This window comes from Lagenorhynchus albirostris, chromosome 9 (assembly GCF_949774975.1).
Source record: "Lagenorhynchus albirostris chromosome 9, mLagAlb1.1, whole genome shotgun sequence".
NCBI lineage: Eukaryota > Metazoa > Chordata > Mammalia > Artiodactyla > Delphinidae > Lagenorhynchus > Lagenorhynchus albirostris.
In genome coordinates this window covers 7,998,527-8,015,282 of record NC_083103.1, presented here as the reverse complement: position 1 = coordinate 8,015,282, position 16,756 = coordinate 7,998,527, and the positions used below count along the sequence as shown (strand labels likewise).

Here is a 16,756-nt window from a genome sequence, read left to right as displayed (position 1 = left end):
AGGGAGGGATGGCAAAGAAGCCTGGAGAGAGGCTGTTGAGGAGACGATATAAGGCCTCAAAAGGCCTCCAGAGGTGGAGAAAGAGCTGGGCTGGGGGGCAGCAGTGGGATTGGCAGGAGTGCGGTGGTCTGGGGACGGTGCCAAGAAGAAAGGAAAGGTCTCGTTGACAGATTTAACTTAGCAGATGAGTAAGAGGCCAAACACCTTGGAGTCACCTCCTTCCTTCGTGCTCTACACCCATACATCAACAGATCCTGTCAGCTCTTCCAAAATGCATTCTGAATCCAACTTTTCTCACCCATCCTCTGCTCCCACCCTGGCCCACGGCACCATCACCCCTCTCCTAGAATCCTGCAACAGCTTCCTAAGAGGTTCCTCTGCTTTCGTCCTCTTCATCGATACAGCAATCAGAGGGATCCTGATAAAACTGTCAGATCACATCACTTTTCTGCATGTTTCCAAGTGAACACAATTGCCTCCCATTCTGCAGGATCTGCTCCTGCTTCCTCTAGCCCCACCTCCCACTCCCTCCCTGCCCCTGCCATTCTGGTCACAAGGCCTTTGCATCTGCTGTTCCCTCTGACAGCAAGGTTCTTCCCTAGGATATCCATGAATCTCACTCCTTCACTTCCTCAGGTTTTTTCTCAAATATTAGCTTCTCACTGGGTTTGATCTGGACCCCTACTGAAAATGCAACACTGCCCCACTTGCCCAACGCTCTGCTTTATTTTTCTCTACCGCAGATACACCATGCAAACTTTTTTTAGTTTGTCTCTCATTAAAATGAGCACCACAAAAACAGTGATTTTTGTCAGGATTGCTCACTGCATTTCCCCAGTGCCCACAATTACCTAAAAAATTATAGGGCGTATTTGATGAATTAATGATTACCTGCTACGTGCAAAACGCTGTACAACGCAGCTGGAAGACAAGGATCTAAAGGAAAAGATACAAGGCCCTTGTAGGCCCTACAAAATGTGGTACAGATACCAGTCTCTGGTTTAGTATGTGATTGGACACATGTGTAGACCATGATGCTGTGAAAGCAAATAATAGGTGGGCAGAAATTAGTGAGTTCGTTGGGGGCAGGTCGTCAAGGAACCCTGACAGCTCATCTCAGCCTTAAAAACCTGAGGAGATGCTAACCTGGCAGAGTTGGTGGAAGGGCGATCCCAGCAGAGGAAACATCTTGCAGGCAGGCCCCAAGTGAGGAGCCCACCTAGTTCAAGGAACAGACAGGTCAGTGTGGCTGGAGACTGGTGCTGAAGGTGGAGGACAGGGAAAGAAGAGGTGGGAAAAGTAGGCCTGCGATGTTAGACAGGCCCTGACCCCCAATCTAAAAGCCTCCAAGAGTTTCGAGCAAAGGAGGGGGTTATCAGGCAAGCGGATCTACAGTGACCTTGGCTGTAGTGTCGAGAATGGGTCAGACAGCTGGGATGGAAAAGAACGCTGTGGAGACAACCTATTAGCATAGAGGGCAGTTAAACCCTGGGAAGGGACGCCATTACCCAGCGGGCGTGGGGGAGAGAGATCACAGCAGGGCCCAAGACCCTCATCTAAGCTCCCTCCAGACCCGTCATGCGGCTGCTTTGCTCCGTGAACCACAATCATTTCTCTCTCACGCTCTAAATCCTTTCGCTTCTCTACGGGTACCTGCCCTGCCTCTGGCAGAAGAGCCGCGATTTTAAGGACCGCCCCGGCCGCCGCCGCCCGCCAGGTGATCGGGCACCTCAGTGAGGTCTTTTGTCTCCCTTACCCCTTTACCTCCGAATAACGGAGATAGCTCTCCTTCATTAAGTAATAAACAGTCTACTGCATAAATATGAACGATCCACGGCCCTGGATTACCAAACTCCCTTCCCGAAAGATTCATAGAGGTGGGGCCATTCCACGGAGGGTCCCCGCCAAGGTGAGATTCCAGGCCTGTCCTACCCAAGCCCCGGCGCCTTCACCACCACGCGGGATGTTCGAACACCCAAACCCAACAGCGGGATCCGGGAACGCGTCGGGGGTCTCTCCCGAAGCCGACCCAAACGGCCAACCGCCCCCCGCCCCCAGGCTGCGACCCCCGAGCCCGACGCTCGGGCAAAGGACCAGGGCTCTCTGCCTCCGGGGAGGAGCGAATTGCCTTGGCCACACTACCCGCAGAGCGAGAAAGGAAGCGGCCAGCGACCCCAGCGACCCCGCCAATACCGCAGCCTGGCGAACCACCGCTGCAGACGGCGGACGCGGCCTTGGGCTCCCATAAACCACGGCTACCGTAAAACCCCACCCTGCTCTTTGAAGGGCATCAATTTAAACCTATCAGAGCAAAGTGTCTGCAACTCACCGCCCAATTGAAATTTTTTAAAATCTGAAGGCGGTTCCGTCATGGAGTCCGTCAGCCCAATGGGAGAGGTGGAAATTTCCAGAAAGAACAGGACCAATGGGCGCGGCCAGCGCGGCCACGATTGGCGGACCAAACGACCAATCACTGTCGCAGAGGTCTGCCCTTCCCTCCAATCATAGAGCTTGTGATGGGCGGAGCTTTTAGGGGAACGCCCGATCCCGAGATGCGGGGGAGGCAGGGTTCTCCATATTGTCCAATGAGAGAGAAGCAAAGATGATGGGCTAGACTTCAAGCCAATAGTAGAAAAGCTCAGAAAGACGCCTAGAGGAGCGCGACCAGTGAGCCAGAGAGGAAGGGGCGGGATTTGGGGGTCCCGGCAGCTTCTAGTAGGTTCCAGAAGGCGGCGCGTGCGGTTGGGAACGCGGAGCGGACGGAGTCTATTCAACTGGGTTCCGGGCCGGGCTATGGAGCAGGTGAAGGGGGAGGGGCGGGCTAAGGCCCGGGGCCGTTCGATGAGCCGCTGAGGCCAGGCCGCGGGTGGAGGAGCGGGGCGGGAGCCCGATTGGGGCGGCCGGGGCGGCCGGGGTGGGGGCCGGGGCCGCCGGAGCAGCTGAGGCGGCGAGGGCGTGAGGGCCGCGGCGGGCGGGCGGGGAGCGAGGGTTGGCTGTGGGGAGCGCGGGTTCGGCTCAGTGCCTGTCGCCACCCGACTCGGCGAGATGGGCTGGAAGACGTATTAGTTCGGCATAAGTCCGGCTCGCGGCGGGAAGAGGAGCCGCGGCCGGACTCCGGAGCTCTCTCGGGAAGTGGGTCCAGGCTGAGCAGGGGGATGGCGCCCTAGGCGCTGGGAGGGATGGAGGTGGGCGAGGGGCCTTGCGAAAGGCAGGAGGGATCGGGTCAACCTCTGGAAGTTCGTCATCTGAAAGGGGGATCAGAGATTGCGGACGAAGAGACTACCCAGGACTTGGCACAGTTAACTTGGAGGAATTCGGGGAGCGGGGACGGGAATACACTGGAAGTAGCTGATGGACTTAGTAGCCAGAAGTAGGGAAAATCCTACTTCTCTGCATCTGAAAAGGCCGGGATGGAAGAGTGTTTAGTGAAGGTATGACGAGCAGCAGGCCGACTTCTTTTCATGATGCAGGAAAGGGGAGGGTGCAGCAAAAGTCCTTGGAATGAATTTCATCCCTACCAGTGTTTTTACAAACGTATGTGAGGCCCCTCCCCCTCCTCGTTTTTCTTTCTGTGTGCGTGCGATTCAAGAGTAACAGGACTGATACTTACAAAACTTCGGTTTCAAATTGCAGAAGGAGGAATTAGTGCTTAGAAAATTTAGAATATACAGATAAGCAGTAAGTTATTTAACTCCTCTCGGCATTGTTGGGGGGCCGAGTTTGAAGCTGCTGCTAGTTGCTTTCAGTGACTTAATTGTACCCTCTGTGGCCTGAGAGTTGTGAAAAGCCCAGTAAGGTTTTATTCAATTGGAAGCTGTTATTAGTCTGTAAAGATTGACTGGGGGGAGTGGGGGGACAGCTCGGGTGTTCAGGTGTGATCTACAAAGTCGAACCTTTTGCCTTAGTATAGGTATTACTCTTTTAGCCAAACCTGGGGCCTCTTCGCTAAATTTTTAAAAATTAGAGTGGAAACGGAGAGGTTAATAAACATTTTGAGCTCTTGTGATAATTAAATTGTATCTGGGATTCATTAGGCTGTGATATAGACAAGAGACAGAGGGCTGATGTGAGAAACACATTGCTGTGTTAAATTCAAGAAAAGCTCTCATCCCGCCATTATCAAAAGAGGAAAAAAATTTTTCTTAATCGCAATTGCCCATTGTAGAAGTGTAGGTACAGGTAGACTGTGAGTGACTAAACTCAGGGACTGCACGTTTACCATGCCTGTTGTACAAATGGCCTGGCATTTTACTCCAGGTGTGTTAGAACCTACTGTCTTGCCCCCATTCAATATGTAGCTTTTTTTAAAATTATTATTCTGAGATCCGTGTTTCAGTTTTAGGAAATATTCCTAAAGTTGGACAAATTTGAGTGTCCAAAATTGTGTTTTTTAAACTAAGCACCTTTCAAATAAATCTCATAGTGATAAACTTTTAAAATTTGACCCAATACAGATATACAACTGTATAACATGTCAGAACAACTTACTGTATTATACGTACCACATGCTGACATTTTCTATTCCATTTGATGTTTTAAAGTGCTGGTTGTGTATGAACTTGATTTCCTGACCTACTGCAGGTAGGTGCCCAGTTTGGAAGGTGTTCTGTAGGATAGGCAAGAACTTCACCTAGCTGTTCTCAGCTGCCTCGTGGTATTGAGTTTTTAAACTTTTTGCCTTCTGGCCAGCGTCTTGGTAGTTTCTTTTCCTTTTTTCTCATAGAGCTTGTCTCTCTAACATCTCTGGTTGGTGGAGGTTCCGAATTGGTGTGCCTCAAGGTTCCAAAGTCATTTCTCATAACAGAACTCTTTCTTGCATCAGTACACTGGGTCATGGGCAGATGATAGGTACCAAGAAAGAATGACTTTGTGTCTTGAGGGACACAGCTTAGTCTCACCAAGTGTGTATGCATTTGAGGGATGACCCTCCCCTCTTGTAGGGCTTCCTGGTTAGGAGAAGCCCTTTAATTAGGATCCTGTTCTGATAGGGCCAGGGTCACTTTATTAAACGTTTTGATGCGTTCCTGCTGTTTTCATTCCAGATATTTGAGAGGATAGTGGATTGAACCACAAATAGTGTTTCTTTATTCTTCTTCATTCTTTTAGTAGCATATTAATACTTAAGCATGACAAAAACTTTTTTTCTAGCTTTCCTTTACCCGTTAAGGAACAGACCAGTAATCTATCGTGTTGTGACATGTTACCACATCTGTAAGTGGAAACAGATTGTTCTTTGATCATAGGTGAGCGTCTTGATGCTCCTGGAGCCGGCAGGTTGCTGAAGCATGTATCAGTGCAAGCTCAGTCCACTTCCTTCTTGGTTGCCTCTTCCTGTGAGGAGTAACTAGGCCTGTGTCCAGTTTATCATTCGAACTGTGGAAATCCATGGCAAATGAATTTGTTTTTCCACAAAAGGAACTCATGAGTATGTTCTAGAGTGGCTTCATCAGCTCAAAGTAGAGACTTTTGGAAGAGTGGCTGGAGTTCTCACTGATCCACAGGGGAGCCAGCAAAGAACAGTGTCAGGCCGCTTCTTCCTGGTTATTTTTTCCTTGCTGGTTCCCAAAGGTGTGGGAAATGTAAATTAATGAATCTGTGATTTCTCTTTTCTGATCCATAAAGTAACCTGTTTGTCAATAGCTGCGGAAAGGAATGGGTATCCCCTAAGAAATTGGGACTAAAGAGACATTTTATGGAGAGAAACTATATTGGTTCCTTTTCTTCTCAGGTAAATGAACTCAAAGAAAAGGGCAACAAGGCCCTGAGTGCTGGCAACATCGATGACGCGTTGCAGTGCTACTCGGAAGCCATTAAGTTAGACCCCCAGAACCACGTGCTCTACAGCAATCGTTCCGCAGCCTATGCCAAGAAAGGAGACTACCAGAAGGCTTACGAGGACGGCTGCAGAACCGTGGACCTGAAGCCTGACTGGGGCAAGGTAAGCTGTGTGCACGCTGGGGCTCCTCAGGTGCCCAGAAACTCCTTTGGGGGGCAGTTCTTAAATACCAGCCCTCCTGGCTTGCCTAGTTGCCTATCCCGAGAGACTCATAGTTGATTATTCCCCTCCCCCCAGTATTCTTCCTACCTGTTTGAGATTGTTTCTCAGAGTGGTGGCATGTTTCATCAAATCTGAGGTACCATCGGTTAAGACATGTCTTATTTTTTGTACTGCTAGGAAGGAAAACACGACCCAAAATTCTGACAACACTTAGGGTCGAAAGATGAACTGGGAGGGGGCAGGTGTGCACCTTAGATATTAGGCTGTGTTCTACAGGGTCGATGATACACCATTGCTGTATCCTGCTCCTCTTTCTGTTTTTTCTTAGGCCTTCACGTGAATACCCATTTTGTTTCATGAAATGTAAAATAGATTTTTTTGAGTTCATCTTAGTAATTTACCGCTAGGTGTCTTTCATTTTGGTATTTTTCTTTGCTGGTTTAAGGGCTATTCTCGAAAAGCAGCAGCTCTTGAGTTCTTAAACCGATTTGAAGAAGCCAAGCAAACCTATGAGGAGGGTTTAAAACATGAAGCAAACAACCCCCAGCTCAAAGAAGGGTTACAGAATATGGAGGCCCGGTTGGCAGGTAGGCAGGCACCACGTATACTGCTCTTCTCCTTTTATTTACTATTATTTTTTAATTGGGATTAACTTGGAGGCTCCCCCATCCCCCAGTGTTGGTCTAGTAGGCTGTGTGGGCATAGTAACTGACTCCTAGTGATGTGCTTTCCTTTGTTTGAAACAGAGAGGAAATTCATGAACCCTTTCAACATGCCTAATCTATACCAGAAGTTGGAGAGTGATCCCAGGACAAAGATTCTGCTCGCTGATCCTACCTACCGGGAAATGATAGAGCAGCTGCGGAACAAGCCCTCCGACCTGGGCACGTAAGTCAAGGCGGCACCGTTTGTCTCTGGAAATGGACATGAACGTTGTGCTTTCTTCCTGGGATCCTGTGGCAGGCGGTTCCCTCGACCGGACTGCAGGGTTTCTCCCTTTGTTTTGTCTCCAAAGAGCAGTAGGAGTTTATTGTTTTGGTTACTGTTTATTTGTTTTTTTTATTATTATTTGTATTTTTAGAAAGGGTCAGGGGGAGTATATATTAGAGTAATCTGGAGTGTTTGTTCTAACCCTCCTCTGCCTCTTCACTGCTCTCCTGCTATGCTGACCTAGCACCAACCCTATCCTTTCTTTACACATAGGACCCCCTCTCTCTGTTGGTATATTGGAGTGGAAACGCAAGGTTGAAAGGATGTCAGATCTAAAGAGGTCTCTCCAAACCTTGTACTGCTATCTGTGACTGTCTGAATCCCTCTGGCTCCTGAGATCAGACAAAGTGTATCTATAACTCATTTCTCTGTGTATCTGCTGGCCTCAAGAAATAAATTTGGTCTGTGTTACCTCATTTTATATGGATATTTGAAGGGTTGAGTATTCCCCATTTGTAACTTTTAGTACAGGATCTAGGAACCTTCTCATGGGTGAGAAGCTTTTATATACAGTAATCTGGGCTTTAGCAGTAAATGGGGTTTAAGATCAGTTGTGGAGAGGACTAAGTGCTGTTTTTTTGTTTTTTTAACCAATACTAGGAAATTGCAAGATCCCCGGATCATGACTACTCTCAGCGTCCTCCTTGGGGTCGATCTAGGTGGTATGGATGAAGAAGAGGAAGTTGTGACACCTCCACCGCCGCCTCCTCCCAGAAAGGAGACAAAACCAGAGCCAATGGAAGAAGATCTTCCAGAGAATAAGAAGCAGGTGTCTCGCTCTTTTTTTTTTTTTTTAGCACTGTTTACTATCATGAATTTAGAAGAAACAGCCAAGTCAATTAGAAATATGTGTGTCAGGTGGGACCATCTATAGGCTTTCCTTGGCTGTGATTGTTTTTTGAATGCTCAGTATGTGCTAAAGTTACTGTTGTTAATTAAAATGGTCAGGGGACTTCCCTGGTGGTCCAGTGGGTAAGAGACTGTGCTCCCAGTGCAGGGGGCCTGGGTTTGATCCCTGGTGGGAACTAGATCCTGCTTGCATGCTGCAACTTAAGAGTTTGCATGCCACAACTAAGAATCCACGTGCCGCAACTAAGACCCAGTGCAGCTGAAATAAATAGTAAATATTTTTAAAATAAAATAGTATATTAAAAGGTCCACGTAACAAGCAGTTTCATAGGAATCGTGTATCTCAAAGTCTTGAGGCAGTGGAAGCTACTAGTCCATAGTCCCACGGCCGCTGTGGTTCTGGCAATGTGGAAGTCAGCCAGGGCCAGACAGTAAAGTTGTGTGTGGTCCTTGTCCTTGCGGAGATCCGGAAGAATGCTGTCTATCATTCCTTATGCTTCTGTTTCCTTGTTGGACGTGGTGTGTAGTTGAAAGTTGTCTGTGTTGCTAAGTGAACAACTTTCAGTCTTCCAGAGCAGGAGGCATGTGCCTGAACGATTTTATTTCCCCTCTTATAAATGGGAACAGCAGATTGTTGCCAAATTTAGTACCTTTAAATGGGTAAGCGTTGGTTGTTCATGGTGCCTCAAAGCTGGAAAAAGGCCCTATAACGTGGGTGGTAGTGAGCTCTGCCGAAGACTCCTGCCACCAGGACGGCCCCTTCTGCTCCTCACGCTCCCTGCGGGTGTTGCCTGACAGCTAAGACCTCGAGACAGCATGCGACAGAAACCGAACTTGCTCAGCCTCTCAGAATCAAACCTAGCACAGAACTATGTTGTCCTCTCTGAAGTTCTTTCAAGCTGAAGGGATTTCCTCTCCCCTGAAGAAGCCCTCACTTGCTGAGAAAGATCCAGGAGAGTAGGTGGGATAGGGGGAGTTGCAGAGGAAGCAGAGATGAAAGTTTATAATTTTTCATTCTAACAGCTGATACTTCACTGTGGGTGTGGAGAACCTGCTTCTGTAGCCTTGTTAGTTGTGTATGCTGCGTAGTACCTGTGACGTCACAGGCCCTTGCTCTCTTTGCCGTCTGGTTAGATGTGCTCAGCACTGACTTCTCCCACACCTCATCTAGGCACTGAAAGAAAAAGAGCTGGGGAATGAAGCCTATAAGAAGAAAGACTTTGACACAGCCTTGAAACACTATGACAGAGCCAAGGACCTGGACCCCACCAACATGACTTACATAACCAACCAAGCAGGTGAGACCCAGGACACAGGTGCAGGAGTTGTTACGTGGTCCTGGGGGTGAGGCATGGGCTGACTCTTCCTTTTTGACCCTCCTGCCTGGCAGCCGTGTACTTCGAAAAGGGCGACTATGGTAAATGCCGGGAGCTTTGTGAGAAGGCCATTGAAGTGGGGCGAGAAAACCGAGAAGACTACCGACAGATTGCCAAGTACGCTTGACCTGGGAATGCCTTGAGCGGTGTGGAGGGTTCCGTGTCTGCATGGAGAGGGGGCTGCTGGCTGCACAGCATACTGTGTTAGCCGTGGGCTGGAAAGGAGGCTGCAGGATCCTAGACGGAAGGTGTTGGAAGGGCGTGGTGCCTGGGGCAGTGATGTGGGCCTTGTGTCTAGTTGGTTGCAGATGGTTTTTTCTCTGCAGGGGCTGACCTTGTCTGTGTTCTGCCCTTAGCAAATTCTTTTTTCTCTTGTCTTTGTCAGAGCTTACGCTCGAATTGGCAACTCCTATTTCAAAGAAGAAAAGTACAAGGATGCCATCCATTTCTACAACAAGTCTCTGGCAGAGCACCGAACCCCAGATGTGCTCAAGAAATGCCAACAGGTGGGTAGGGGATATGGGATGTTTTGCTACTTTTTGTTTTATTTGTTGTAGTCATTACTATTTAATGACAAATCTGTTGTCTTTGGTCATTGTATATGATGCTGCGCCTGTCACTTAATGATGACAACACGTAGGGAATAACTCAGTTTTTCTGCTGTGCCTTTTTTGTCGGCCAAGGTTTCCACCATAAATTCGTTGATGTTGAGGGTCAGTGCTCTGACAGTGTTGTGGTTGTTATTGTAATTTAAGTTTTTTCTTACCTTATACAACCAAATTATGTAGGGGAGTGATTTTATTCACAGAAAGATTAGGCAGAAAATTGAACTGTCAATACATATATCATTTTCACATAGGTCATATCTTCGTACCAAGTATACATCAATACCGTTCATTCTGCTTCATAGTACGTACACCTTGATGATGAGGAATATAAAATTTTTTTTTTGAATTGCGGTAAAGTTGGTTTACAAAATTGTACTTCAGTTGTACAACATAGTGATTCAAAATTTTTATAGATTATATTTTATTTAAAGATATTATAAAATATCGGTTATTTTCTTTTCTTTTTTTTTTTTTTTTTTTTTTTTTTTGTGGTATGCGGGCCTCTCACTGTTGTGGCCTCTCCCGTTGCGGAGCACAGGCTCCGGACGTGCAGGCTCAGCGGCCATGGCTCACGGGCCCAGCCGCTCCGCGGCACTTGGGATCTTCCTGGACCAGGGCACGAACCCGTGTCCCCTGCATTGGCAGGCAGACAACCACTGTGCCACCAGGGAAGCCCCCTGGTTATATCCTTTATGCTGTACAATATATGTTTGTAGCTTACTTAAGCTATACATAGTTTGTAAGGAATATAAAATTATTAAACCAAAAGTTAAATCTTGCTACTGTGAAAATTGAAATTCTAATCAGACTTTCTATTAGCCCAATGTTTATGAGAGTTTAAATGACTATTCCAAGAATTAATAATTTTTTTAGGCAGAGAAAATCCTGAAAGAGCAAGAGCGGCTGGCCTACATAAACCCTGACCTGGCCTTGGAGGAAAAGAACAAAGGCAATGAATGTTTTCAGAAAGGTACCTACAGCTCAGATGATGGAACTTTTGGATAAGAGCAGTGTAGATGGTGCTTTCTGTGCCTTGGCTGACTGTGGGGTAGATGCGCTCTGGTGGTGTGCTTTATTTTATTTTTTAAGTTTGTCTTTTCCATGTTCAGGGGACTATCCCCAGGCCATGAAGCATTATACAGAAGCCATCAAACGGAACCCAAAAGATGCCAAATTGTACAGCAATCGAGCTGCCTGCTACACCAAACTTCTGGAGTTCCAGCTGGCACTCAAGGTGAGGCTCTGGGAATGCGGAGCAGCTGTTAACGTAACCTGTGCATGAGGAATGTGTTTTCCTCTTTCCATGTTTTCATCAGCATCAGCTTGATGTTCTTATTTTGATCATAGATTCAAGGTGGTGATGTACATGTGAAATTTGTAAAAATACAGGGCCTGTGTCTACCCTGTCCTGGCCTGTGGATTTATTCGTGGTTGGGAGTATTGGGGAAAGTAGATCCTTTTTCCTCCCCTTTGTCCTTCCTTACATTTTTTGTTGTTTACCTTCTTAACATTTTAAGTGTGTGGTTGAGTGGCGTCAAGTACATCCACATTGTTGTGCAGCCGTCACCAACATCCATCTCCAGAACTTTTTCATCTTCCCAAATGGAAACTGCGTTTCCTGAACACTAACGCCCCAGCCCCCTCTCCCAGCCCCTGGCAACCACTGTTGTATTTTCTGTCTCTCTGAATTTGATCGCTCTAGGGACCTCCTGTAAGTGGAATCATACAGTATTGGACCTTTTGTGTCTAGCTTATGTCACTTAGCATAATGTCTTCAAGATTCACGTTGTAGCATGTGTCACACTTCCTTTTTCATGGCTGAATAATACTCCATTGTGTAGACCACCTTTTGTTTATCCATCCATCCATGGACATTGGTTGTTCCACCTTTTGGCTGTTCTGGACAATGCTGCTGTGAACATGGGTGTACAGATATCTGTTTGAGTCCCTGGTTTCAATTCTTTCAAGTATTTTATGCAACAGTGGAAGTACTACAGTTCTGTGTTTAATTTTTTTGAGGAACTGCCTTAACTTCCACAGCAGCTTTACCATTCTTTTCTTCCATACTCCAGTTAGATAGATCTGCTGTTGTCAGTAACATCAAGTATGGTCAGATATGATAATGTTCAACACTGAAGGAGTTACTCTCCATAGCTCTCTTGAACATGAGCTACTCTGTGCCTCTTGGTGATGTTTAAACTGTCCTCTGGGAGATAAACCTGGACTATCTTGTGGGAACTAGACAAAATGTTACCTATCTAGACACATCAGTACCTGAGTCCATGATGGTTTTGTTTGATGCCACTATCTTCTCAGTCCATCTGGCCTAGAGACATCACTGCTGCTGGTGGGACTGCACAAGGGGAATGTCAAAAGCAAGTTGGTTTGCAAAGCAAAGAATAACATTGTTAGTCACCTGAGAGGTGGAACAGGACTTCGCCAATCTGCAAATGGGAGGAAAGAATGAGTAGAATTGCTTCCAGTCTTAGAGCTTCTTGGTTGGGCCTCAGTGCACACACTACACTGCATAGCATTCTTTTCTCCGTAATTTTATGTTTTGAAGATATTTCAGACAAAAATACACAGAATACCTATGTTTTCCGCCTTTTCTTCAACCATAAGCATCGACGCTTTTGGCGAACCATTTGTGAAAGGAAATGATACATTTTGGCACTTGACCTCTGAATTCCTGAGCATACATCTCCTGAAGTGACTCTCCCTGTCCAGTCACAATATTATTAGCACCTAATAATAGCAAAACTCAGGCTATAATGTCATCTGCTGTATGTCTATGTTCAGATTTCCTTAGTTGTCTAAAAATAAAGTTTTAAAGTTGGCAATATCAAGGTCCATTCGTTTCATCTGGTGGTCATGTCCTCTAGTTTCTCAAACTAGAAGTTTCCCTACCTTTTCGGTTTTGGGGCGGGGAGCGGGGGTGTTCCTTTTTTTTTTTTTTTTTTAATCATAACATTAGCCTTTTGAAGAGTCCCAGCCCCCTTATATGAGATGGTCCATGATCTGGATTTGTTATCCCTTCTAGTTCTGCTTTCCTTACTTCTCTACTCTCCTTTTGCTGGGCCTGCTGTTAAATTACCAAGCTGCCAGGAACAACAGAAGCACTAGAGGGAGGAGGGATAAATTGGGAGGTTGGGATTGACATATACACACTACTATGTATAAAATAGATAAGTAATAAGGACCTACTGTATAGCACAGGGAACTCCACTCAGTACTCTGTAATGGCTTTGTGGGAAAAGAATCTAAAGAAGAGTGGATATCTGTATATATAATAACGGATCTACTTTGCTGTACACGTGTATAGCACCTGTAAATCAACTATACTCCAATAAAAATTTGTAAAACATAGAACAGGGCTTCCCTGGTGGCGCAGTGGTTGAGAGTCTGCCTGCCGATGCAGGGGACACGGGTTCGTGCCCCGGTCCGGGAAGATCCCACATGCCTCAGAGAGTCGGGGCCCGTGAGCCATGGCCGCTGAGCCTGCACGTCCGGAGCCTGTGCCCCGTAACCAGAGAGGCCACAACAGTGAGAGGCCCGTGTACCGCAAAGAAAAAAAAAAAAGAAGCATTAGAACAAAAGCAGAATGTTCTGTAATGGCCCTGGGTGAACAGTTAGATTTGTAATTCCAAGTGATCAGTCTGCCCTAGGGTAGCTCCTCTAAAGGAATGAGCCTAATTCTTTTTTGCCTTTCCTCCCTAGGACTGTGAGGAATGCATCCAGCTAGAACCGACCTTCAGTAAGTGCCTTTCTGTGCTATTTCTCTGTCCCCTGACTGGCCAGAGGGTTGAGAGAAGGAGAGAGCATATTCTTTGCCTGTGTGTCTTTCGGGTTTGTAACATTTAGGAGCTAGTGTCAGGCTGAGGAACAACGGTGTTCAGATGAAGAGTTGAAAGAGCAGCTTTCAGAAGTGTCTTTTAGGTGATGCCTCACCTCTCCCTTTCTGTCTGTAGTCAAGGGTTATACACGGAAAGCAGCTGCCTTGGAAGCGATGAAAGACTACACCAAAGCCATGGATGTCTACCAGAAGGCACTCGACCTGGACTCCAACTGTAAGGTGGGGCTGCTCTGGCCTTCAGTGAGCTCTCCCCTGCCTCCATGTGTCTGAGTCTTCCCTCTTGCCTGTTTTTCTGTATGTCTGTCTTCCCCTCAGTTACCTCTGTTATCTTGGACCTGCTGCAGCAGTGAGCCAGGTAGTGCTAACACCCTCCACTTTTGGCTTTGCCGGAATGCAGGAGGCCGCAGATGGTTACCAGCGCTGCATGATGGCCCAGTACAACCGACATGACAGCCCCGAAGATGTGAAGCGGCGGGCCATGGCCGACCCTGAGGTGCAGCAGATAATGAGTGACCCGGCCATGCGGCTCATCCTGGAACAGATGCAGAAGGACCCCCAGGCGCTCAGCGAGTGAGTCAGGTTGGGGGCAGATGGCCTTCGAGGGAAAAGGTGGACAAAAGCATTGAGAATGCACAACGTTGGCAGCAGTGTGATCTGAGTGGAATATTTATAGTGTAATTCTTACTTGCAGGGTTGGCAGTTGATGGTGAGCTGGAAGGATTTCATTTATATATGTTAGTGGCGATGGCTTAAGTGGTTAGTTGGAAAGACCAGTTTTTCTGGGAGAATGGTCTCAGCTTAAACCTGTGTCCTTGGACTCCTTTGCAGCAGGACTGGTCAGGTTCCGAACAGTGGCAGAGGAGGCCCGTGTGGGTCCCCCTGGGCAGTCTCTGCCAGGACTCCCTTACCACCTCTTGTTGGTTGGTGGTGTCCAGGGGGATTTGTGTTGGTTGGGGCTTGCTCTGCGAGCAAGTAAGAATTTTTATAGGTTGTCTCATTTCAAATAACTTTGCCTCTTGTTTGTCAGACACTTAAAGAATCCTGTGATAGCGCAGAAGATCCAGAAATTGATGGATGTGGGTCTGATCGCAATTCGGTGATGACTTGCTCATCGTGCCCCTTCCCTTCGCCCTCACGTGGAAAGAGGAGCTGGGACCGCGGCAAGCAGCACGGAGCAGAAGGGAGAGAAGGGGAAACAAGTGAACAACGTATCTATATATTTATACAGACGTACGAGGAAGATTCAGAGACTTGTACTCGCGTATTCGTGCAGCCGCTGCCTCTGGGCCCTCCCAGCACACGCATGGTCTCCTTCCCCTGCCCCCAGTCGCTGTCTCAGCTGCTCTCCCATAGTTGGTTATTTTTTATTTGGGGCAGTGGGCTTGTAAGGGGAGGGGAGGGTGTTCTTCCCAACCTCAGGTCCCAACTGTCTTCACGTTGTTAACTCCACGTCCTCTTCTCCAATAAAACAAGCCAGTCAGGCGTGGTTATACACTGCTATGTCCCTGAGTGATTTTTTTGCCAAAAAGCTTTGAAGCAGATGTCCTGTAGGAGTCACAGCCTGGATTGGGAGAGTTGAGTGCGAACTGAACACTGGGAACCAGGCCGGCATGCTCTCTTCCTTCCTGAAGGGTGGGGTGGGTGTGAGCTTGGCTGGGTTCCCTGGCCTAGCAAGGTGGCCACTAGGTGGTGCTGTCGCTCAGTGAACAACTGGAAGGGGTCATGGAGGCTCCTGACCCAGAGTGGCTCCGGCTCCGGAGGGTCAGGTGAACTTCCAGGTGATTCCCGTGCTGTCAGTTCTCCACACTCAAATCGCAAAGCCAGCAACCAGTGAGATCCAGAGAACAGTGGGTCCCCCTCAAGAACTGAAAACAATTTCTATTGCAAGAGACACTTCGGACCTCCTTTCTGGAAAGGTCAAATCTGTCAGCTGCTCTGTGTTAGTTGTATGTTAGTTTTAGTTCTTAACTCACTGCTCTCAACTGACTTCAAAGTATGTTTTAATTACACTTTTCCACAGATGAAACATAGTTTTTAAAAGCCCTCTACTTGGACTGGGGTGGCTTCTGGGGCTGGACTAAAACTTCATTTATTCCAGGAGTGCAGCTTTTGGGCTAGGAAGCTGCTGAGGCCACCAGCTGGCTGCACTTCTTGCTGCCTTGACTGCATAAGCAGGCCTCTCCCATCTGGGTGGCACAGTCCTCCACAGGGATTCTGCTGCACCTTTGGTGCTACTGTCTCTTCAGGCTCTGTTCCCTCCATCCCCAAATTGATTGTCTAGAAAGGCTGAATTTCTGCTGGGAGCCAGTGATCATAAGACCTTGCTTTCCCAAAGCTTACATCCTGTTGCAGGTGATAGGAAGCCGCTGGGCCACCAGGGGCCCTCTGAGTCACATTTGCATAGGGACATGACAGGAGTGAGTCTTGTGGGTACTGGCCCCAGAGGGGAGCGATGCAGGTGGAGGGACAGTAGAGGCGGCAAGTCTGAAGTCTTGAAACCTGAAGGCGTGGGGGAGGCAGGTAGTGAAACATCAGGGGCCAATTTCTGTTCAGCTGTTCCCCTGGGCAGTTCTAAGGTTGACAAGTTTGGAAAAGAGGCCCTTAACTGGGGACAGGAAAGACATAAAGTCGTTTCCCTCAGGGCCTTTAAGGATCTACTTTGTGGTGATAAAGGACATTCGGGGCTTGAGCTGACTTGACCTGCCAGGTCCCTAAATAACCCAGATCCCACCCTTTGAACTCCACCGCTCTCCAGACTCTGCAGCTGAGTGATGCTTACAGCCCAAGGACCCCCACCTCACGACAGGTTGGAGATGAGAGATGGCTCCGACAAGGGAACACAAATAGGTGGCTTCTCTAGTTTGAATCGAGCTTCCCTCCAAATGACGGGACCCTTTGTGTGGTCTGGGGTCCACAAGCCCCACTTGCTTCCTGTGCTCACTGGGAGCAAAGGCAGGGCCCCACTGGAACCCCTGCCGCGCCACCACCACGGGGCTGGCTGTTGCTTCCTGCCCCCAGTGCCAGCACGCCCTGGGGAGGGGCCAGGCCCGCCCTGCTCTGATAAGGCGCGGGCTGGCCTCTG

At 48.0% G+C, this 16,756-nt stretch overlaps 1 protein-coding gene across 2 annotated transcripts; it reads left to right on the top strand.

Annotated features, from left to right (window-relative positions):
* Positions 1 to 2,696: 2,696 nt before the first annotated feature.
* Positions 2,697 to 15,171, top strand: STIP1 (stress induced phosphoprotein 1). 2 transcript variants are annotated; one of them, XM_060158839.1, is made up of 14 exons: positions 2,697 to 2,802; positions 5,729 to 5,938; positions 6,444 to 6,585; positions 6,745 to 6,886; positions 7,589 to 7,757; positions 9,009 to 9,135; positions 9,228 to 9,330; positions 9,599 to 9,719; positions 10,695 to 10,791; positions 10,931 to 11,055; positions 13,539 to 13,575; positions 13,790 to 13,893; positions 14,072 to 14,244; positions 14,702 to 15,171. In XM_060158839.1, the coding sequence occupies exons 1-14, from the start codon at positions 2,794 to 2,796 to the stop codon at positions 14,772 to 14,774; spliced, it is 1,632 nt and encodes a 543-aa protein (XP_060014822.1). In that variant the 5' UTR covers positions 2,697 to 2,793; the 3' UTR covers positions 14,775 to 15,171. The 2 variants fall into 2 exon arrangements, with proteins under 2 accessions (XP_060014822.1, XP_060014820.1); XM_060158837.1 differs by lacking the exon at positions 2,697 to 2,802 and adding an exon at positions 3,092 to 3,431.
* Positions 15,172 to 16,756: the final 1,585 nt, after the last annotated feature.